The sequence below is a fragment of the Wolffia australiana genome, chromosome 7 (genome assembly GCF_029677425.1).
Source record: "Wolffia australiana isolate 7733 chromosome 7, ASM2967742v1".
Classification (NCBI taxonomy): Eukaryota; Viridiplantae; Streptophyta; class Magnoliopsida; order Alismatales; family Araceae; genus Wolffia; species Wolffia australiana.
Genome location: NC_135841.1, coordinates 7258642 through 7283396, shown reverse-complemented (window position 1 = coordinate 7283396; position 24755 = coordinate 7258642). Strand labels below are relative to the sequence as shown.

Sequence of the window (24755 nt, the reverse complement as noted above, 5' to 3'; positions counted from 1 at the left end):
AGATCACTTAGGTCAGAAATTCAATTTAGAATCAATCCACCCATTGGGTTGGATCAAGTTAAACGATTTGGCCAAAATTTCAGATCAAATAACCCAAACCAATTTGATTCGAACGATCCGGTTAAGTGCTCAGTACCTAATCTCACACGTGAGGGGGATTGTAAGTGGGCTTCACAAACAAAAAGGGGCCAATGGGCCCATATATCCTTATCGCGGTTTATGTCTCTCCACCTTCCTCTCTAACATCATATGAGGTGTTGTACTCTCCCATTTCTATAAATCTATGAATTTCCCTTGGCAGTTACCTGTTTCGTTGTTGGGCTCCTGCCACCCTACCTTCATCAACATCTCGTCTGATTGTTAAATGATAACGTCAACTAAGGAAATCTGATGACATAAAGAACCTACTCCTGCACATAAAGGATTATATTTTCCAAAAATATGAACCCATTCATGTAAAGGATTAGCTGTAGATTTTTTTTTTTTCCACAATGTATCATGACCATGTTTAAATTTTATAAAATCAAAATTGAGCTTATACAACCCTTTAGCTACTTTAGTATGCAAGAAGTTTTTCCCCGAATCATGTTTTCTTTGGGATTTTCATGATCTCATTAGTATTTCCAACAGATTAGTATAAGCTGTATAAATTTGAAAAAAGATTTTTTTGTGTGTCTTATTTTACATAAGTTCCACAGGGGGTGAACAAATATCCAAAAATCATAGAAAAGTGAGAAGGCATATATATGGTGACAAGGCCTTTTACACCTACTTCTTGTTACTAACTCAACATTAGGAAATACAAAAACCTGACACTTTGATAAGAAAAGCATTGGGGTTTTGCTTCTCAAAAAATCTTGAAGAACATGGGGGTGTTCCTTCTGAATTAAAGGAATTTTGAAGTAAAGAGTGTTTTCTCATTCCCCCCCACAACTTGATCAATGAATGTACCTAATGCAGAAAGCATACTATATAGATGGCCTAGGCTCCTACATTATGATCGCATTATCCCTAATGCATGTAAAGTTAGTAAAATTATATGAAATTTCAATAAATTCACACATTCTCAGTTGTGATGTTGTCTTCGTGGTTTGGATACTACACTCCTTGGTCTATACACTTACATTGGAAATAAAAGACCATGGTAAATAGGGGATTCTTAGAGAAAGGTATATCATATATGTGAAGAACACATAATGGTTGATAAAATGGAGTTGAATTTAACTTCTTAAGTCCTAAATCAGCAATATGCAAATTGATTGTGCATGAAAAATCAGGCGGTTCTCCTCCAAGGTAAGGTTCAAGCCAATCGTTGATGGCCAACAAACTCAAGCTTGACATTGCATGTGTAATCAAGACAAATAAGAGTCATCGAGTATCAGTGTGACTTAGGGGTCATCTTAGCAGGACTTATACTTTTCAGAGAAAATATTTTGGTATAATTTATATAACCAGACATTATCATTGAAAAAAAATTCCTTGTCATGTGTCTGCCACTGAATGCTTTGGTTTTGTATCTATATAATTCCCTTTCTCTCATATGTCTCTTGAATTACAAGAGCTTATTCAGTTGGAAAAGATAAATATTTCTATTTTTAATGACTTATAGAGCTGTTAAACCCATAAATGAATGTTACTAAAGTTGCTCCATTACTGGTTATTTCTCGTGGACATCCATTTATAGATGAGATACGGTCATTCATAAATCCAACCAAGATCTAATATTAACTTTTTTGTCGGGAATAAATTTGACATTATATGAGGTATTCAACGGCAATGAGGGTGTAATCACTGTCAATTATGCAGAAAATGGACCCATTACACCCATACACCAAAATTTAAAATTTTTGAACTTCAACAATGGGCTTAATGGAAATTTATATCTCTCATAAATTTTCGATGCATATTAAACTTCAAGTGTCTTGAAATAATTATTAGCATCTTTCAAGATGTTCCTTCAGTAAAATTGAATGTGGAGGACCTTCTCCCATGTCTTCTTGTCACCAAAATCACTACCTCATGTCTTCTTGTCATCATAACATACCATGTTACTCTTCTTTGGGAACACATATCCACTGTGTTCCATCCACTTATAGATGAGTTAGCTGATGTTATTCCATAAGTAGAATCTAAGATCTGAAAACAATGTATTCTCCTTATGATGATGTTAGTTATTTGGAAGCACTTTCATTTATATTTCATTCACAATGGGTGCTAGCAATGGATGCAAATATTATTTTTCCAAAAGATGATCATCGGAGAATTTTTGTGTTATATTTAGTTCAAAAACTTTAACTGTATGATAAGTGGTCATAAACCAAGTTCTAACAACCCTTATTAACACAAATTTCTAAGTCAAACTCCAAAACGATAAACTGTCTTGAATTATTACTCAAATGTATAGGTTTTGCTTATTATTACCTAAAAAGAACTTCCACACTTGATGATTGGTAGGTATAATAGTTTTCATTCTGAGGATGTAACATTGTAACTTTATTTGAGCCAATACCGCAGCTAAAGGCTCATTCTCCACTGTCATATATTCCAATTCATCATCAGCTAAGGTTTTTTTAGCATAGTAGATCACTATCAGATTTTTTCAAGCCATTGATCCAAGACAAATCTAAGAACAAATTCAAATTTTAAGTCACAATGCTGAATTTATATGATGCCTGAATTATTTAAATATTTCTTAGATGTCTTGAATTATTGCATTCAAACAGTTCTTAGTTTTGAACAAAAAATACAAATTCCTTTAGTGAGAAATTCAATAGCTTAGATATTATCTAAAAATATATGTAAAGCCCTAATAAATCCAACATGAATAGGAAAGCCTCAACGTTATGAATGGTTACTATGCATTTTGAGATTATAATAATTTTAATTTTTGCCTCATGCACTTTAAGGCCTTTTTGGACAGTAAGAGACCGATAACAAAATATTTATAGTGTGTTCTCATCTTTAAAATCTCTGTATAATGTAGAGTAAGTGGATATACAGTATGAGGTAGAAATGTTAATTAAGAATTTTTCGTATGCTTGGAAATAAAAGGAATGAGGTCAGAAGTAAATAAAATATTTTTAGGATTTCTTAGGGTTTTTAGATATTTAATTCAATGTAAAAATCATAAATGGTAATTTTTTGATATTGCATTATTTTTATGTAATTTATAAATGCTTAAAAATATAAAATTACCGATGCCTATTGGCAGTAATGATTGGTGGCAGCGGATGGTGATGGGGCTGTGATCGTGGGCAGTTAGGTCGAGGGGATGCATGAAAGTCATGGATTTCTAAGAGGAACTAGACTCAGCTAAATTTTGGCCAAGTCTAGAGATGGTCCACAGAACGAAATGGGTTGCACCGAGAATAGACCAATTTCTTTAACAGAGTCATGAATCCCTTAGAGGAACTTAGACTTGGTTAAATTTTGGCCGAGTCTGGAAATGGTCCTCTGAACAAAATGAGTTGCAATGGGAGTAGACCAATTTCTTCAGAAAAAATATGAATAATAAGAACAGGATTAGAAATTGGAAGGGAAGATGAATGAATTTTTTGTTAAGTTTTGGTTGGGAAACTTGGGACTTCAATCGACAAAATTCGAACTCGATTTCACAGTGGAATATTGAATAAAAAATGGATCTGAAAACCAAGAACATAGACAAACAAAAAAATGAGCTTTGCACGGATCGAATCTAGAGTTTCTTGATTCATCAAGTGAGCATCTATAAGTCGTTCTGATGTTTGCTCTCTAATTGTACATATGCTATCCTTAAAGTGTTGGACCTCCTCTTCTTTCCACGAACTCTACAACTGGAAATTTTATTTCCTTTCCATTGAGTCCCCACGGGACGTAGCACTCATGTTAGAGGAAGTGAAGAATGGGGGGCACTCAAACTGACTCACATGTGTGTCAAATTAGGGTACCCTTCTATTTATATTTTCTGGGGAAATTTGCATAAACATACCTTTCATTTGGAACAATTAATAAAAGTCCCAAAATTTGAATATATCCCCTAATGCCCAAAAACCCTATAAATGTGATTTGGTAGGCCTATGTATCAATCTATTTTATAACTTCAATGACCCAATAATCATTATTGGGTTGTCCTTATTAATTAACTATATCATGCATATATTAATTAATAAATGATGGATTTAACCCAATTGATTGGTTAGTTTTGAGCGTGTGGGTAGCCAAGCTACACCTCATGCGCTAGAAGACACAAGGAATATTGTGAACTCTCTCATGGAACTTTTATTATCATCAGTTACAACGTATGCAAAATCCCTCATCTGCATTGAGAATCATGAATGACTTGGGGAACGGTGAATCATCAAACCCTAATAGATCATTCTAGTTATTAAGGATGTGTGGAAAAATCACCAGAGAATGCATTCTTCAATATTTCCACTACCCTTGCCATCTATTTAGTGTATCATCTAACTTAAGTTAGGGTTGATGACGATATCATGACCACATATTCCCCTTCATGGACTTATTTTTATGTCTAGGCTAGGATAATTTAGAATCTCATAAATTAGATTCTCATAGGTCATAGTCAAAATAGAATCACTCATCCACAATGCATCTTTGGTGTCTCAATTCTAAGGGCTACTTCCAAAGTCATTACATAAACCAACTGATGGGAGATCATCCAACTTCAAAGACCCCGTCGAACCAGTTCGTCGAACAAGGGTTCACCCATGAGGCCCAGTCTTCGGAGTACCCGACCTAGTCAACGAGCCAGAAAGGTTTGACTTTATCTTTCCTAATATGTTCATTGTTTATTAGGCCTTGTATCTCGGCCATGTATGTGTTTGAATTTTGTTCGTTCGCACGTGTTTGAACCATTGTATGGACCTACACGTTTGCACGTGTGTGAACCCATGTGTGGGTGTGTTAGGGGTCTCTCTCTCTCTCTCCTATTAGGGGATCCTAATTAATTTTATTTGGGCCTTCTCCCCTTTATTTCTAAGGGGGAAGGCCCATATTGCCCTATAAAATGTGGGGCCATCCATAGGAAAGGAGAGGAGAAAAGAAGATTGAAAAAAATGTGATTTTTAATGGTTTTCCTTGATTTTTTTAGTGTTTTTTTAGTTTTTTCAGTATTTACAAAAATGCCAATACAAAAATAGTGAGAGAAAAAAACCCTAGCCTTGAATGCCGGAAGCCGCAGCCACCACCAGCGGCCTTCCCGCCCGCGACCACCATCCCCTGGGTCGCCCATGCCGCCACAGCAGCCGACCGCCTCCCGGTCACCAGCCGTGGCCGCAGCCGCCTGCCACAGCCGTGGCCGCCAATCGCCGTCGCCATGGCCACAACCGCAACCACAACCGCAGTCGCCAGCCGCCGCCGCAGCCGCAACATCACAACTACAACCGCCAGCCACCACCATGGCCGCAACCACGCTGTTGATAACATGATAAATGAACATATAGTTTCATATATTTTAGATGTTTTTATTATTATTATTAATTTATAATTTATCATGTTATTATTTGAATTAACCAAATATTTATGCATTAGCTAGAAATTCCAACTTTTGCACATTATGATTATTTTTCACTAACTTCATTGACTTCTATGAAGTCCATCAGTTTGATTACTGATAAGTATTTTATAGTTCCAAATGTGCAGAAATTTCATAAGAATTAAATTCTTAGGAAATTGGAGGATTTATGGGAGCTTAGTGATTATCAATATGGGCTGCAAATGATGAAACGGTGTTGTGGGCTTTTAAAGGAGAGATCAGAGGGGCTTGGGCCACGACCTGACCTACCTATTGGGCCTTCAAACACCGTACAAAAGAAACAAACTGGAAATTACAAGGCAAAGCTCTCAACCAATGGAGAAAAGGAGGCAAAATGGCAAGAAAAGACAATAGATAATGCCCAAAGGGGTATTTTAGTAATTCTACCAATGTATAAATAGAATTTTTCTCCCACATTTTCCTCATTCTGGACGTGCTCTAGCAAGTGTGGGCTAGAAGGACAAGGCATTTTTCAGAATCCAGGTTGTTCAACCTGCTTAATGTAAGTTTATTGAAGTTTTCTCTTAATCTCGTCTCTTGTTTGCATTGAAAAACTCTCGATCCTGGCAAAATATAAGGATCCATATTTGAGAGGAAGCATTGAGGGCTCTGTAAACTTTCATTGATGCTTTAGGATCTTAGATTTCTACTTTCTACATCATTTTCCATCCATTTTCTCTCTCTATCTCACCATTTTCTCTCTCTATCCTCTCTACTTCGACATTTTATCTCTCTAAAAATATTTATTTATCCCTCTAAAATATCTCCCTATCTCTCTCTAGATCCTTAAGCATTTCCCACTTCAAATTCCAAAAAAAATCGCATAAAATATCATTTCTATCCTTTCGAAATTCAAATTTTCTGTCCTTTAGCCACCACCGTGTGGTGGTGTGCGGTGTCGTGCAGTGCCCGTGCGGCAGGGACAGCCCTCTGCCTGCCGGTCCGCGCGCGGGCAGCGCACATGACCGCGGGGCATAGGGAAGCCCTGTGCAGGACTTAGCCAAATCGGCTAAGTCCTGACCATTGGGTTAAGCCCAATAAGGTTAAGCCCATTTGGCCAAGCCTTCACTTAGCCAAATTGGGCTAACCTTAGTTGGTGGACCCACTAAGGCCAGCCCTATACCGGCCAACCTAGGTCCACCGGCCCATTTGGCCTGCTGTCACTGCCGCCGCCGCCGCTGCTCCGACGATCGCTGGAGTAGGTAAATACCATATTTTTAGTATTTAAAAATTATTTAAAAATAGAAATAAAACAGAAAAAATCAGATAAATTATTTTCTGCATTGAAAAATTCCAAAAAAATTAGGAAAAATCTATAAAATTCATATAACCAAGTTACAGTCATCATAACATTTTAAAAAATTGAAAAAAATCTCTAACTCTCATTTTTAGTTTTTCTAGTTGTTTGTGATGTAGATTATAAATTCCAGAAAATTCTAAAAATACTTATTTTCGATTTCTTTTGTTGAGAAAAAAAATTAGTGTTGTGTGTTTTCCTTTGTATTTTGGCTTTAATTTAAATCATAGGAAGTTATATAAAATACCTAAAAATCCTGAAAAATCCCAGAAATTGTATTTTTCACTTTTAAAATCATTTTATTCATCCCAAGCTTGAAAAAAATTCTGAGATTAAATTTGTGCCTCTCTGTGGATCGACCTCTTACTTGCCCTATATTAATTATAGAGTAATTAAGTGGAAAATTTTCATAAATATTGTTGGCTAAGTCTGAATCAAAACAACGACATAAAACCCCTAAATTTGGACTTATCATCGTTGTGTCTTGCCGCCATTGCGCCGCCATGTCTTGTTGCAGGTGTGCCTTACCGCTGCCGAGCCGCCGTGCCACCGTGCCTTGTTGCTACCGCGCCTTGCCATCACCGCGCTACCATGCCGCTGGGCCTTGTTGTCGCGCCTTGTCGCAGCCGTTCCACTGCACTGCCCCGCTTTGTCAGCGCCACACTGCCAAACCCTACCAATACCGCACTATCACCGTGTCTCCACTGCATTGTGTTGCTATTTTTCTGTCACATCGCATGCGCGCTGCCATCGCCACATCCTTATGTTGTTGTGCCTTGCCACTGCCATGCCATCGGTGCTATCTGTTGTGCCCATTGCCGCGACCAATGCTGCAACCATCATCATCACACCTGCCGCCGCGCCTACTTGCACCACCGCGCCTACTTGTGCCGCCGCGCCTACCTGCGTCGTCATCGCACCATACATAAAGCATAAGGGGGGTTTATGAAAATAAGTTCAATAATAAAGGGGGGTTTGTAAGTGATGATAACCCATGTTTTTCTTAGGGTTGCCCTCCTGTGATTAGAATGGCGAGTAGATCCTCAAGTATCCAAAGGGGCACTGATGCACAAGAAGTTAAGGATAGTTATTGTGCCAATCTTTGTTTGGATATATCCAGAAGTCTAGAATTTGTGTGGTTTTTAATGCTGCGATGAAAGAGTCAAAAGAGAGGGGATGTGATTTGGTGAAGGGCAAAAGATCTTTGAGTGCTCATTTTTAGTTTTTCATAGGTCTGATTAAATTCATTTACAAAAAATATTTTTTCTAGCAATTGTCATGGCATAAATGAATAAGTACCACAATAGCTTGCTGGTTGGTAGAGTAAAGCAAAAGAATTTCCCAAATGACCTACCTCTTGTGCATGCTTCCTGGGAAGTCTGAAGGTAATTGGGAATAGAGCAGAGGGCAAAGTCGCTGGGCTGATACAAGTGAGCAAATAATTGAAACTGAACCGTGTGATCAACCTTGACAATATCATCCAAGTATTCATTGTTGGTAGATGTTCGTATTTAAATCGGCGTAAACATTATTTTTGACTTAGGACTGTTTTTTCCTAGTCCTACCTAGGGATAGTTTCACTTCCACTAGAGCCACATCAATCACCGTACCAATTGTTAAGGCCACACAAGCCGTTTTACAAATGAAGAGGGCATGATCATCCAAAGCAACCTCTGATTGTCAGCCAAGTAGGCCAAGGTTGATCTCAATTGGGATATCATCGTCTCAATCCCCATTTGAGTAAGATTCTACAATGGAAGTTAAATAAAACTGGCCACAAAAGCTTCAATTATTGGGCAAAACTGTGGACCTCATATTTTATGAATTATAAGTTTATTCACAACATGCTGAAAAAGGTTTTTTCATAACAAGATCTCAGGAAAAAGGTTCGCTGACGGAAGTTAAATGTTGAAGGTCGCTAGAAACATGTATCGTGTTTGGCGCAGAATGATAGAAGATGAATTGTTTGACCTTTGACACGAGTAATACCTTTTCTCTCTGTAATCTCTAAGTCTGCGTCTCATCGAAATGATGTTCATGTACTTAAGCATTGACTGCATGGGAAAAGAGTTTGATAAATGAATACATCTATAAATTTCTAGACACAGAATTTCATCCTCATGTAATTCAGACGTCTAATCCACGTTCTGCCTTGAAAATTCTGAAGTTATATTCCATTGGAGTTCACAGTTTCAATCTCATTAAGGTGGGATGATATTTTTCACTCGTTTCTTCTCTAGTAAATTTCAATCCATTTGGTTCTTAAACACTTCATTTGTAGGCTTAATCAAGGCTGAATATCATCGACCACGGATGACTCTCCTCTCCCGTGTGCCATCAAATCGACGTGATTCACAAGCATATTATCTACCAAATCTGCCAAATCTGCCAACGACCACGCAAGCAGTTCCTCAGACGTCAAATCTGCCAACGATCAACTCCTCAAACCATCCATCCTTTCCAATCGACCACTGAGTGAACTAGTTAAGGGGACCTGCCGTTGCAACGCCTGAACTGAGATCTTGAGAGAAATCCTTAGTGCCAGGAAGCCATGATAACCATGCAATATGTTATATATATCTCGGCGTCGTCCGACCCACACCACCAAAACTCATTGCAGATGAACCCAGAAGCTCCATTAATAGAGAAAGCAGTGCTCAATAGGGCCCAGGCTCACGGGTCCTGCAGTCTTCTCCACCTCCTTAAACCCACTTGAGACGTCGGCGCCGCCGAGGAGAGAGAAATATCAGAGCCACAGAGACAGCAGCAGCACACTCAATAGGTACGGGAGAAGCCGGGCACAAGAACCAAAAACCCCCTTCGACGAAGGCGGAACGGGTGCAGTAAGAAGAGAAAAAGAGGAATGAACAAGAGAGGGAGAGGGGAAAAAAAACCTAAACTTGAGGTTTTCTCTTGTTCTGCTGATCCGCCTTCATCAGACGGGTCTCACGGCGATGGGCACCACAGATTCCAGAAGCGAGTTCCAAAGATACCCATCACATCCACCCACGGCCTTCTCCTCTCCACGCTCGCCGGCAGAGACTGACCCATTGCCTCTCCACTACTAATCTCCACTTCTGCTTCTTCCTCGGCGTCCGGGCAGAGCTCAGAGGATACAACGAGCTCTCTCTCGCCTTCAAAATCGATACTTTCTTCTATCGTCGAGCTAGGCCCGGCCTCCTCGACCGCGGATATCTCTTCTCCCTCGCTACTCGGCCCCTTCCTTCTGCTCTTCGGCTTGCCGGACTTGTCCGACAAGCGGCGGTCTCTCCGCCGCGCGGCTTTCCCTCCGCCGCGCCGCTGCTCGGAGCTGGCGAGATGCTCCTCGAAGGCTTCGATGGCCTGGTGGATGAGCTCGCGGTCGGGAGAACAGTCCCAGCGAAACCAGAAGCTGGTGTAACAGTCGAAGCAGCCGCAGTCGAAGAGCGGCGGATGGTGGCCTAGTCGCCGGCAGCGCCGCCGCTCCTCCGCCGCTACAGAGCAAGGGACTTGCAGCGAGCGCGTGACCAAGTACGCGAGAACCTCCTTATCCTCCGCGCCTAGCGCCGCTGTCAGCGCGAGAATCGCCGCCGGTAAGAGGTTGAGCACCGCCAGCGCCTCGCCGGTGCCGCACGCCGGCGAGGGGTGAATCTTCCCCTTCCCTTTTGGGTACAGGGTCTTCATTTCCGTCGTCAAGTTTCCTCCTTTCTCCCCCTCCCACGCCAGCGATTAGGGTTTTTATCCCACCCCCAGAAGCTTCACAGTAAAAAAAGATTTAGAGAGAGAGAGAGTAGGTCGGCTTTTCACAGGCCCCAAGGCCTCGACTTTACCTCACCTGCCGCCTCGGCAGTGCAGTAAAACCCTACTCGAACGGCCGGTCTCATCTTCTTCCACGCGCTACGCGACGACCTCTCCTTCTGCCGCGGCTATCCCCATGAAACTCTAAGTACGCACGCTCGCACCGTAGGATCGTCCGCGTGTAGAATTCTCCACCGTCCGATCGATTATCGTCCACCCTGCTAGCAGCTCGGAATTATCCCCTATTCCTCTCTCTCTCTCTCTCTGGATTCTAGAACAGAGGGTAGCGCGGTCGGGGAAGAAAGATTTGATGAGGTTTGAGGGGACCCCAGCATAATATAATACTATTTATGATAATCGAATACCCATCGTGGTTCTCGATAAGAACAGGTAGAGATAGAGAGAGACAGGACGAGAGAGAACACAACATGGGCTGAATAGGCCTGAGGCAAGCCCAGTAGAAATACCGTCCAGTCTGGGAATCGATATGAAGAGGTTGGATATCAGTTGCGGTATCCATGCTAAATGCGGTTGACCTCCCTCCCGCCCGTCCTATTAATGTCATTAAATCGCGCTTACCCTGAATGAGCAACAAAATAAACCCACAACATACACCGTAAATGGTTAAATTTCAATCGCGTTGCGTCGTTTTCTCGTTTACAGAGCCGCGTTCCTCGATCAGATCTGGTACTAATCCCCGAGAAGAAGAAGGAAGGTCTCGCCTTTGCAAGAATGTGGGCAGGATCGGTGAGGCCGTGGGCGGTGGCCGTGGCCGCTTCGGCGCTTCTCCTCGTCGGCGGGCTCTCGATATCGTCTCTTCTGCGGTCAACCAGCGGCAGCCGCTGCGCCTTCTCCGGCCCGCCGCTCTCCTCCGCCGCGGCCGGCGCGACGCGCGACCAACTCACAGAAACGATCCTTCACTACGCGACCATGTCGGATAAGCCGCAGCAGTCCTGGGCGGAGATCAACATAACGCTGACCGTTCTCAAGCGGCGAGCGCCCTGCAATTTCCTCGTCTTCGGCCTCGGCCTCGACTCCTTCATGTGGGCGGCCTTCAACGCCGGAGGAAGAACGCTCTTCCTAGAGGAAGACCCCGACTGGTACGGGAAGGTTATCAAGGAAGACAAGTCCCGGTTCCTCAACGCGCACGCGGTTAAGTACCCGACGGAGGTTCGGCAGTCGGGGGAATTGCTGCGAAAGTATAAGTCTGAGCCGGGTTGCCTGCCGCCGGTGGAGATTAAGGGGAACAGGCGTTGCCCGCTGGCGCTGCCGGACTTGCCGGCGGAGGTGTACGAGGTGGAGTGGGATCTGATAATGGTGGATGCGCCCAAAGGGTACTTTGCCACGGCGCCGGGGAGGATGGGGGCGATATATTCAGCGGCCGTGATGGGCCGGAATAGGCGGGGAGAAGGCAAAACTGATGTTTTTCTCCACGACGTAGACCGCCCTGTGGAGAGGACTTACGCGGCGGAGTTCCTCTGCGAGAAGAACAAGGTCGACGGGGCGGGCCGGCTTTGGCACTTCCTTATCCCCCCGGTGGGGAAGGAGAGCGGCGTTCAGAGATTCTGCTAGCGGTGTTCGCTTGTATTTTTTTTGGTTTTTTTTCTTCGTTGCGCTGGATTATCCTTCCCGTGGAGATAACGGAAGAGCGAGGTCGGCTCTTTCTCTGAACCCGTCCGATATTCTGAGATTTTTTTTCTTCGTCTGTGTTCAAGATCTGGGAGAATCTGTGGGATGGGAATGGAGGAGAGGGAGGAGAGCGAGAGGAGTTATTGCGATTGGATACTTGAATTGCCAGATTAGTGGAATCCGACGGTGTCTGACAGTGAGAAGTCCATTCCACCGGTTTGTCCTTTTTTTTATTTTTGGTGGGGCGTCCTGCACGGGACGCGTCGTCCGGCCGGGGGAGACCCTGCGTGAGATTCTACCGGGTTTTGTGATGAAACTAAATAATGAATGCTTTCTTCTGGTGGAAGATTATGCTATCAATTTAAGTGCATAATATGAATCCACCTCAAAATGTGTGTTAAGAGTCCTTTTGTAATTATGCGTGATTCACTTCTCATGTTAGACAATGATAGAGTACCATATCATAACAAATCATTTCCCCGAGATATTATGGGTTTACCTGATGTCATTCATCGTCGTTTTACACGGTAGTAATTATGGATATAAATGAAATGCTCGTTTGAATTGAAAATTGCAAGCATTTCCAGGAAGGTGATCTTATAATGGTTTGAATGGGACGATAGATATTCTCTACAAAGATTCGTGTTCCTCGTGTTCCATTTCGTGAATCCGGGAAAATGTCTGTCTCATTTATCTATCTGCGTATTGGGGAATACCCTTCATTTTATTTATTTGTTATTTGGTTACAAAGAAAGTCACGTCTCATATCTCCAGAGATTATGTTCATCATGTGCCTACACTAGGGATAAAGTTACACGCTCTCTTCCTCCCACTTCATTCCTCAACAAGCATGAGAAAATTGAAAGTACATTGCACAAAGTGATAATTGTATAAAAAATGTAATTGATAGTGAATTCTAAATTTATTAGGAGGGTTATCAACAAAATACTCATTAGCCTCAAATGAATTGGAGACCCTTTTTTAGACATACTAGACAACAATGGAAATCCTACTGCTAATATGTTCAAGCTCAGACAAGGCAACCTATTAAGAATTATTGGGGTGTATGGTAACATTCTAATTAGTGCATTCATTTTATAAATTCAACGTCCATATTAACATCAACCTGATCATGTATGTATAATATCATTACTAAAGTGACTCTTTTAGTTATTTTTATGATTTTATACAATGTTTGGACTTTTTTAGAATTTTGAAACTTTAGATTGATAATGAAGTAAATTTTTCACATTGGAATATACGTGAATGGATTTAATTAAACGCATTTGTGATTTTTTGGGGGGGTTTATCAATTTCTTCTCTGCCTGACACTTGTTATGTTTGTGTTTGGTATTTTTGGCCAATGATTGAAAGCATCAATCTTTAAAAAAGTCTTATTATGGTAAGACAATTTTTAAAGCAAAAAATGTTTGGTATTTTTGGCCAATGATTGAAAGCATCAACCTTTAAAAAAGTCTTATTATGGTAAGACAATTTTTAAAGCAAAAAATTTATGCGACTAATCAATAGATTTTTAGTGCACAATGATTCATGACAATAGTAAACATTTAACCATTTAAACTAGAAAAATATAGTGACCCAATATGATAAATGGCACCATAAGAATTGTTCCTAGCTTAGATCACAAGAAATGTCATTGACCATGGTGTCGTGAAAAAAAATCATTTAGTAAATCATAATAAATGTGACTAAATTCCACCTGATGTTTAGGCACATGGGAGAATTTAATTTGCTGAAATGGTTGATAAAGTGTCACGTGGTGCAGCATGATGTTATGTTTTATGGACTGGGTTGAAGATTCAAAATGATATGCGCAACAGAAATCAATGAATTGAATTAGATTGAACTTAAAAAATTAGTGATCATTATATCTTGATCTCATCATACTCCGCCAAGTCATTGCAGATATTCAAGGAATTTATTAAAAATATCATGACATAACAATATTTTTTATACATTTATTTCAATGCAAGTAATAATGACATGGACTTGTGATTGGTTCGATGGCCACATGATATCCATCAAAATCATCATAAATACTATATTATCCATCGCTTATCTACCTAGTATCATTCTTTTGTTTTTTCATGTTTTCTCAGGGATACTTTAACCATTTAAATTGGGCTATACAATAATCCCTTCCACTCATAATGTGACCACAAGACGCAAAAATGAAGTGATAGTATTTATTTGCCTAGTTTATTTTTGCCATATGTTTTTTCATCCATTGCAACCCCACGCTTTCACTGGGGTTAGATCATTTGTGATGTCGGACGTCGTCTAGGGCGCCGTCCAGTCGACACCGAGTATGATGGCTCAGTGCAAATAATGGATAGTGGTATCGAACGTCTACGGTGTCGTCGTCCGACGGATGCAACCCTAACAGGGTATGTAACTACGACATGATGAATGGGTGTCCTATGTGTCGTACGTGCAGGCTCCGACTCGAGGGAGGTGCCGATCTCCAAGCTTGGACGGGCTCATCACGTGACGGCGACGGTGGCCTCTCGAACCTCGTCAGGACGACGAAGGCATCTATGGCCGAATGGAACCAATCCTTAGGGCTCGCATGTAGCAGACGGTCTTGTCCGTACCGGTAAGACATTCCAAATCCTTCATAGTTTCTCTCAATACCTCTCTCACCTACCTAAACTGAGCCAGTGGAGTCAAATCGAAATTATACTGCAAGGAATAAGTAAACGAGCGTTAGGAGAGGTGACGTAGGACGACTATGGGATGGACGATTTAGGGCGGATGACGAGGCTATGGGTAGGAATGGGTTAAGGGATAAAACAATCCACAGAAATCACGGTCGATTCTCGGACTTAAAACAGATGAAATCTGGTGGTGCAGCTCCGACCCTTATCGAGGGCGGGAGTACTATCTTCCCCCACCGCGACGATGCCTAAGCACCAAAATCAATACCTCGAATTCACGTCGCGAAGAAACACTCGAGAAAAGGAGAGAAGAAGAGGAAATCCAAGTCTAATTCTGACGGCGGTGGAAACTTCCCGAGAAAATACTGAGCGGAGAACACGTCGACACCACAGGGTTCAGGTATACCTCAGCACCGTAGTGCGTGTAGAGGCTGCAGGTAATTCTGCTCGTGGCGACGGCGGCGTGATACTGAACGGGCGCTCGGGCGTTGTCCGCCCTGGTTGACGCGGCGAAGCGGGACACCGGGGGCGGCGAAGTCTCCGCGCGCGCGGCGCGCAAGGGTGCGCGGAGCGCACAGAGCAGCACGGAGCAGCGCGGGCGCGGAGCGCTGAGCGCGAGGCGCGCAGCGCCGAGTGCGGAGCGCGCGCGCGAGCGCCGCGCTGCGAGTGCGCGCGAGTGCGGCGGAGCGCACCTGGCGCGCGCGCTTGAGCGCCGCCGACGGCGCGCAGCGCCGCGATCAGCGCAGGCGGAGGCGCGCGCGGCGGGGATGGCACGCGTGGCGTGGCGGTCGCGGCGGCGTGTGACCGCGCGCGCGCGGCGGTGATGACGACGACGGCGGCAGCGGCGGCGGTGGTGGCGGCGGTGACGACGGTGATGACGACGACGACGACGGCGACGACGGGGAAGGTTAGGGCAAGATGAGGGGTAGGGCAATCCTCCAAGAAGAGTTAGAAAGAAAACTCAATTCTTGAATTATGATTGCCTAATGAGTTCTTGAAACAAATGACCTTATATAGGCCTTGGAGGAAAGAGAAAATAACTAGAAAATAAGACACGCAAGGGAAAGCGTGCATCACGTCACGCTAAAGGGCAGTTGTGGATCTGCCTTTGGCGTCGTGTCATGACGCGCGTGCGGAGACGCGGCGCGGGTGGTGATGTGGACGACGGTTGTGGCGTGTTGACTTCTTCGTTGACTCCTATTGACCGAGGTGGGTTGACTTCTGTTGACTTCATCTTTGGATCCGTAACGTCTGTGTTGACCCCGACTGCCTGCGGTGACGTGTCCCGGGCTGATGCATTGGCGTCCTCGCCATCAAGAGGACGGCGTACCTCGTCGTGGAAACTGGAGCCAAGCAGTTGGTGGGCAGAGACCAAGAGTAGTGGATCAACTGCCCCAAATGGCCATCGCCCACTGGGAGAGGCGCGTGACGTGTAAACGTCGCCTCACCCGGCGATAGCTAGCGGAGGCAGTAACCATTGGGGGAAGTGTCCGCAACAGGCAGTCCAGGGGAAGGGTCCCGCGCAGCAGACTTCCTCAGACCCAAGGCGGGAGTCAGCGACTCCTCGATTGATCCACGATTCCCTCACGGGCACGTTCAGTTCCTGTTGGAGGGACCCCGGACCCCGTGTGAGAAGTTTCCTCTGGTGTTCCAAGGACGCAGTCAACGGCAAGAGGGGAGGAAAGGAACCCGCAAATCTTCTATCGTTTCACTGGGTGTTCGAAGGACGTAGTCGACCGGCGACCGCGAGGCTTGGATGCATGCCCGTCAACGGGCGATCCGTGGACCCGTCGGGTGGAATCTGATCTGCCCCACAAATCAACGATCGCGCACCTGAGGAGCGTTGCGACCGGCATAAGACCGCCCTGGGAGGAGCTCCGTCTGGGGAAACACCTCGGGGTCAGACTGAGGGACCCACCATCCCGTTCCTCACCACCATAGCGTGCATACGACAGAGGGATGGGCGGCGGTCGGAGGAAGCAAGGCCGACTTGCACTCGTGACCAAGATAGACCGATATTGGTTGCCTGCAGCTTGGAGGGGGAGGAAAGGGGCTGACGAATGAGCAGACCTTCTCCTCCACCTCCTCTCGATCTTCCTCTTCTCCTTCTCCCCCTCTCTTCTTCTCTGAACGAGAGGGGTGAGACCAAGAAAAATAAACACAATAACTCCTCTTTGATTTCTCCTGGTCTGAGCAGCTAGGGCTCCCCCTCTTCCCTTATAACGGGGGAAGAGGTCAAAGGGCCCCCTTAGCTGGGTCAACAAGGGGAAAAAGGTCCATTAAGGGGGCCCTTATATAATGGGCCCCCATTACAAAGACAAAGGGGAGATTGAGGATATGAAAAGAAAAGAGGAAGGGAAAAGGACTAGGGGCCCCTTCCCAAGACGACGAAGACGGACATACGTGACGCATCGCGAATGCGACGAAAACCAAATGTTGAGAACAGGAAAAGACAAAACACGCGAACAAGAGCAATGAAAACAAACGGGATAGTCGAGCATACCCCTTAAACCCGGCTCTTGATGGCGGTGGCCAGCGGCGCCGATGGCGTCGTCGATGAACCTTGATGGCGTGGGCCATCAATTTGTCACACATTCAGTCCAATCACTATCTCTGTGATCCCTCACCGTCACACACCCCTTAAACTTCTTCTACATCCCATTCCATCAAAAGGCGTTGATCCCTTCATCACCATTGTACCATGCTCTGTATTTGATGCCATCACCATTACCCATCTACTTCTTTAACCAGCCCTCATTCCACCAAACATGATCCAGCTTATTGCCTTAATTCATCGTAGTGTCACATCAACAGAATAACACTGCCATGAAATATTCATCACCCATATTATGATCATGTTCTCGCCTTTATCTCGCAAAGATGCTTTGCCATATTGTCACCTTTGAATTGTTCTTTGCCTCAATTCGCTCTAATTATACCTAGATACTGAAAATGAAATGTTGACTTATTTCTCATTGTAAAGTTTCCCTTAGCTTATTTAAGTTGCATACTGTTTCCTTCATTTTATTTTAATTTATTTCAATCATTTATTACACCCCTTGCATTAGTTGTCTAATGTGGATTTTATACAACGAATGAAATTTGTTCTAGTTATCACCGCAAGGTTCAGCTGGTTTTGGATATTCTCATTACATATAAATATTAGTTTAATTAAATGTTTCAAATGCTAAGATACTCTTGATCTTATCTAAATGTTCATTGATATGAAGTAATTGAATCTCTATGATTTCACTCAATTTCTATATTCCATCATCTAGCACCCTCTTATGATGCATCAATATGAGATGTGAATGACATATGGGTTTTTTTTTTATAGCAAAAATCACGGTGCCGGGTACAGCCAACCCTAGGGTTGTGCCCGTAGTCCGATCCTGCCGTGCCCTGGATGCCACCCAGGGAGATTTTATTTATAAAGTGTACTGTTTTTCAATGTTTGTGGGCGTGGATCGAGTATATATATCCCAATTACACGCGGATCCCACTCGTCCACGCCCATAGTTAGGGAAAAGAAAAGATACATAGGTGGTACCTCACGGACGCTCGGGGAAGAGTGTACGTCGGCGTCTCTCTAGGGCGGCTGCACGAGGTCGTTGTAGCGTTTGGCGGCGCTCTAGTGGGGGTGGGTCTTTGCCGTCGTCATGTGTGATGGAAGTAGTGCGCAGTGACGCTCTAGTCGGGGCAGGCGCGGTCCATGCCTCGTACGCCAGCGCTCCAGGCAATCCTCCAATCTCGCGGGCCTGTCCTCACGCAGAGGCGGCGTGTGCGGAGGGAGGGCAGGCCAAGACGATCGAGTCGATGGCATCCTCGGGCCATGGGTGGAAGCTCCTACCAAGAATAGAAAAGTGAAGTGGGGGTGCAAGCTTGTACCGCATGGTTGGCGAGGGCATCAGCTGTTTGGTTGCCCTCTCTCAGCTGATGACGAAAGCACGCGATATGCGAGCGGCACAGCGTGATGTCTCTCCACGCTCGATGTAGTCGCCACTGAGAGCATGTGCGTGAACGAAACATATCAACTAATAGTTGTGAGTCCGATTCCACGACGATATTATGAAGGTTCCGTTCCTCACAGAGGAGGAGACCGTCACGTATCGCCATAGCCTCGGCTACCGTATTAGTTTGTACACCATAAAAGGAAGAGAAGGCAAAAAGGAAACTCCCTGTGTGATCTCAGAGGATGCCTCCGCCTCCGGCGGGCCCCGGGTTCCCTTTCGCCGCACCATCTACATTTAGTTTGAGGTAGCCTATGGATGGTGGACGCCAATGGATAACTCGATACTGGATGCGGGTCACAGCGGGGGTCACCGAGATCCCAATGGAGCGGAGGAGCCTACACGCGAACTCTGATCGGCCGACTCGGGGGGGCAGAAGAGGATGAATCCGCCGAAGCCACAACTGAACTCATCTCATGATGTCCGCTGCACGCATGGGTGTACCTGCAAAACGAGAGGAATTTCGCCCATTCTCTTGGTCTGTCACCAAGGAGGGGATGGAGGAGAGAATGGCCTCGCTCATGACAATGGGCTGCGAGGAGAGGAGGGAGTGATAATACTCCACCCCTACGCCTGCTAGCTGATCAAGGTCCTGGTCATGCGTCTCGAGTAGGGTCGTATAGTTCGATCGTGCTCTGTGGCGAATCGAAGCGTGAAAGAAACGCGTGTTCCTATGGCCCTCTCGCAGCCATTGGATACGTGATTTCTGGAGATAAAAAATCTCCTGACGTCGCGTGGCATCCTCCAGCTGCTCTCTGAGACGGAGCTGATAGTCTCCCATGTCATCTGTCCAGCACTCCTGTAGGTGTCGGTCGACATCGACCAGTTTCTTTTTAAGTTCCTCAACGGGTGAGTGGACGTCTCCAAAGACATGACGGTTCCACCATTTGAGGTGGAGCTTGAGGTTCCTGAGCCGATAACTAAAGTTCTCCATAGGAGATGTAGAGATCCGTGCGGTGACTACGTGCGTAGCTCGAAATCACTATGTTCCAACCACATAGTCTGGAATCGAAATGGTGGTCTACGGACTCGATGACTCGAGTCTGGAAGAAGGAGGACCGGTGTATGGTCCGAATAAAGTCTCGGGAGGATCTCCACCGTGAGGTTGCAATGCATCAATGCGGTACTATTAGTAAAACAGCGGTCAAGCCGTTCGTATATACGTGCATCCGCTTGACGTTCATTGCACCACGTCCACTTCTCTCCTATGGTCGGCGGTTCCACTAAGGAAGTGTCATGTATAAAGTCATTGAAAGCATGCATAGAGCGCAGCCGTGGAGGGCAGCCCCCTTGGCGCTCACTAGCGTCTTGTATGCAGTTGAAATCTCCGGCTATAAGCCAAGGTAGATCAACTAGATGCGAGTGAGAGTGGATATGGTGAACGAGTTCCTCCCAGAGGGCCTCCTGCTCGGTGTGTCTATGCAGAGCATACACAATGGTAAATAGGTAGGGCTTTGGGGGATGCAGCATGTCAAAGGTGACATACTGTGTCCCTTCAGCCAAGAATGCAATCGAATAGCCTTGCTTCCAGAAAAGCCAAAGCTTATTCGATGGATGGCAATAGACATGATCCATCCCGAGCTTCCTTGCGATGAATTGGGACTGGTCCGATGTAATCATCGGCTCGAGCAACCCCACTATGCCTAAGCTGTGCCTATGAATAAGAGAGAGTAAGTGAGTTTGGGTGAGAGGGTTACCAATCCCTCTACAATTCCAAACGAGGCTGGGTATCATAAGTCTATCGGCTCGTGTGACGCACCCGAGAGCGGGTGTTGTACGTACGACGTGAAGGAGATGATGCATCCGAGCGATGTGCCGGGTAGGGAGGTGAACCCATATCCGATTCCTCCGAGAGGGATTCCCCGTCCTCCTCATCGGTGGAATCCCGACCACTAGTCTCGCTGTACTTGTCCTCTGAACTAGTGAGAGTGGCTTGACAATTTGTCAAGCTCTCCATCTGTTCTGAGGGTAAAGATGGGTGATGCGAGGGGGGTATGTGGGAGGAGGTGGGGATGGGTATGGAATCAAGAGGTGGGTGTGTGTGAGTGGGGGGAGGTGGGTCATCAGGTGGTGCTGAAGGAATCATGGGGGGGTGGATCAGGGGGTAGTGAAGAGGGAGCATGGGGGGGCGGGGGGGAAGGAGGGGGGGAATCGGGGGGTGGGAGAGAGGGAGGAGGTGGAGAAGGTGATGGGGCGGGGGGAGAGGACTGAGAGGGGGGAGATGTAGAGTGGACGAGGGGTGTGGCGTGGGGGAGTGAGTGACGTGGAGAAGGGGGCAAGGGACACGAAGAGGTAGGCCGAGGGGAAAAGTGGCGAGGCGAAGCGGTAGGAGAAACCTGGGAGGATATACTAGGGAGGGACGTGGAAAGGTCGGTGGTAGATCTAGGAGAAGTGGTAGGACGGGTAGGGGGAGAGGTACGTCCATCCGTCAGAAGGTCCCTAGTATGAGGCTCCTCGAGTGCATCCAGAAGGGCAAAAGTGTTCGAGATCAGTGGTGTGGAACTGACCTCTTTTCCCTTACGAGAAGGGACATCTCTGGCCCGTTGTGGGTTTTTGGGGTGCTTCGCAACGCCCTTCTTCACCCACTGGGAAGTAGGAGTGGCAGCTTTAGCCACTTGGGGCTGAGCTGTTGCAGTAGCTCGAGGGGGGGGGAGGAGATACTACGGAGGGATGCGCCGATGTCACTACAGGGTGTGGGGCTAATGGTGGTCTCCCGTAAGAACGTCGCCCTTGGTTGGTAGGGCTAGTGGCGACAATGTAGTTGTTATAATCCATAGGTGGGAGGTATTCCTCCTCTGTGGCCGAAGGAGCATGCGTCGCCTTCTGGCGGCATGTCTGAAGAGTATGGCCTAATACGCTGTAGTGCGTACAAAATCGCAGGAGGTTTTCGTAGACAATAGGTTGACTGATCATTTCGTCCCCATTACGGATGAGTATCATGCGATGTATGGGGGAGAGTAAGTCGATCTCAACGCATACTCTCGCATAGCCCGGACGACTGAAGAGGTGGACGTCCTTGTCCACTCGTATAAAAGTGCCTACCGCACTAGCGAGAGACTCCAAGGCAAAGGGTGTGAATAAGTGAGGACGTAGGCCAGGAAATCCGATCCATACTGGGACTGAGTGGGGGAAATGTTCACGTGAGCGCCCTGTCTGCTCTGCTGTCCATCTGTAGGTGTGCATCGTGGAGTCATTGACTGTCCATGTAGTGCGGCTCCATGCCTTCCTAAAATCCGCCTCAAGCTGGAACCGAATAAAGACGCTCTTGTGGTTCCGTGCTCTAATGACCACCTGTCCCTGAAAATGCCCTGGTGCTAAATAGACTCGCATGATATCATCTATGACCGGGCGTTTCGTAGTGAACCGCCCGATCAATGTATAAGCGAATGGCGTGGCCATTCGCGTTACCTCCTCCTTAGAGAAGGTAACTAACCGTACACCATCAGAGTCAATGTAGCCTCTCGGGGGGATCGTATCGTCATAAAGAGGGGGGAGGGTGGGCTTGGGAAGTGTAGTGGGTTGTGTAGTAGTGGCGCCCGCCACTCTCGATGCCCACGTCATCGTTGAGGTTGTTACGACCTGCGTGTGGGGGACCCCATTAGTGGGGGTGGGGTGGTCACGAGATCCCATGTTATGTCAGTTCATTTCTTTCGAGTCACTTTTTTTTACTTGTTCAGAGTTGACCAAGTCAGTCAAAGTGACTCTAGTTGACTCCAACGGGTCAATCTGTGCAGTGTTGACCAAGTGGTCAATATGCACAAGGTTGACGCCGGGGGTAGTCTGGGAGGAGTGGGACTTGTCCTTGGGGACATTGGGCAACTCTGGTCTAGAGTTGACCAATTGGTCAACTTGGTCAACTTTGACCAGGGGGTCACCGTGGTCAATGTCGGTCAAGGGAGTCACGTGGGCACGGTTGAGCACGGGGGCAACCAAGTCCTCACGGTGCGTGCTGTCGGAGTCAGGATGGTCTACTTGGTCAATATTGACCGAGTCGGCTCGGTCAATATTGACCATCTGGTCGACGTTGACCATGCGGCTAACGTTGTCCAAACGATCAATGTTGACCGTATGGTCGACGTTGACCGTGTGGTCAATGCTGACCGTTTGGTCAACATTGAACGTTTGGACAACGTTAGCCGCATGGTCAACGTTGACCACTTGGTCAACGTGGACCATGTGGTCCGTGTTGACAGGGAGGTCGGCATGGACCGAATTGACTCGGCGTGGGCCGCTGTGGACTCCCCGTGCTGAGTCATTCCCGTCGACCGAGTCGACTGGGATTGACTCTGCCGACGTGGCATCCTTGATGGCGCAATTGGATGGTCCCGATGACGTGGCCTCATCGAGACCATCAGCTGGTTGCGCCATCGCTTGATCGGGCGGGCGTGAGGCGTGTGACTGGTCAAAAAAGATGGGCGTGGGTGACGTGGTATGCGCATTGATGACCGCCGTTGCCACTGTCAGAGTTGAAGAGTCAAAAATAGCGGGCGTTGGCGGTAACTCCACCGCCAACGGTCCGCATTTTTGAATTGGATGGGGGTCCACCAATGGTCCACCATCTGAACCGTCCTCGTTGAGACACCTGTCGCCATCGACGGTTCGGATTTGTGGGCAAAATACCTCTGCCGTAATAATGACGGGGTGCGGCGCTAATTCCATTTTGTTTTGGGTTTTTTTGTAATTTTTGTTTTTTTTTGTTTTTGATTTTTCCGTAGCGTTAGATCCATCCAGGCTGTCGCCTCCGACGGCCTGGATGGAGCCACGGCGGGTGTCTCCCAAAGCGCCCATATCTGACGTGTTAAACATGTCAGATACGAGGCTGAGGTGGTCCCGCTGGTCGCCTGGCGTGCTTGACACGTCGGGCGGCCAGCGAGGAGGCACCGCTGAGTCAGCGGCCCGCATGGGATTGCGGGCCGCGTTCCTTCTTTTGTTGTTTTTTTTTTCGGCGAAGGCAGGATAAAACGTTTAATTTACATGCTAAAAAGGCAAGTAAATGATGAACTAAGTGTACCTTGGTGTTCTTCTCCCCAACACGATCAATCCAAGCTCAGATTTTGCAAGATTTCACGTTGTATAGCTTCCAAATTTCGAAAAATAAATTTTGGGAAAGAAGACTCACCTTCGAACTTGATATCTCTGTAGAATGAGCTACACTGGTCCGTTTGAGGCGCTTTTTGATTCGATTCTAATAGATTCGGGCCTTACAAATCCAATAGGACCAATTTCAGCTCAATTCGATGTCGGACGCAAAAGTTATGGGCAAATTGCCGATCTCGGATTTGTTCCAAAGACACTTTCCATTCCTACATATGGGTTGAATGATGAAATATTATGACTCATGGAAAGGAATAATTGATAAACCATAATTTGGTTTGAATAATTAGTTTAAGGTTTTTATTTAGGCGAAAATATCTAGAAAATTTTCATTACTTAAAATAGGGTAAGTAAGGATCAAATCCTCAAGGAGAAATTAATGACCAGACGGAGCTCCTCCTAGGGCGGTCTTTTGCTGGTCGCAACGCTCCTCAAGTGCGCGACCGTTGATCTGTGGGGCAGATCACATTCCGCCCGACGGGTCCATAGATCACCCGTTGACGGGCATGCATCCAAGCCTCGCGATCGCCGGACGACTGCGTCCTTAGAACACCCAGTGAAATGACAGAGGATTTGCGGGTTCCTTTCCTCCCCTCTTGCCGTTGACTACGTCCTTGGAATACACGAGAGGAAACTTCTCAGGCAGGGTCCGGGGTCCATCCAACGAGAACTGAACATGGCCGTGAGGGAATCGTGGATCAATCGAGGAGTCGTTGACTTCCCCCTTGGGTCTGAGG

At 46.0% G+C, this 24755-nt stretch overlaps 2 protein-coding genes across 2 annotated transcripts; one reads left to right on the top strand and one right to left on the bottom strand.

Moving 5' to 3' along the window:
* Window positions 1-9633: 9633 nt before the first annotated feature.
* Window positions 9634-10790, bottom strand: LOC144706164 (uncharacterized). Its single transcript, XM_078579074.1, has 2 exons — window positions 10640-10790; window positions 9634-10565 (listed from the first exon to the last, which is right to left on the bottom strand). Exon 2 carries the CDS (start codon window positions 10491-10493, stop codon window positions 9777-9779), a length of 717 nt encoding a protein of 238 aa, XP_078435200.1. The 5' UTR covers window positions 10494-10565; window positions 10640-10790; the 3' UTR covers window positions 9634-9776.
* Window positions 10791-11193: 403 nt separating this feature from the next.
* On the top strand, window positions 11194-12278 carry LOC144706163 (arabinogalactan O-methyltransferase 2-like). Its single transcript, XM_078579073.1, has one exon. The coding sequence runs from the start codon at window positions 11340-11342 to the stop codon at window positions 12177-12179; it is 840 nt and encodes a 279-aa protein (XP_078435199.1). The 5' UTR covers window positions 11194-11339; the 3' UTR covers window positions 12180-12278.
* Window positions 12279-24755: the final 12477 nt, after the last annotated feature.

Excerpts from the sequence above, each read along its gene's own strand:
- LOC144706164 (XM_078579074.1), bottom strand. The coding sequence starts at position 10,493 with ATGAAGACCCTGTACCCAAAAGGGAAGGGGAAGATTCACCCCTCGCCG.
- LOC144706163 (XM_078579073.1), top strand. The coding sequence starts at position 11,340 with ATGTGGGCAGGATCGGTGAGGCCGTGGGCGGTGGCCGTGGCCGCTTCG.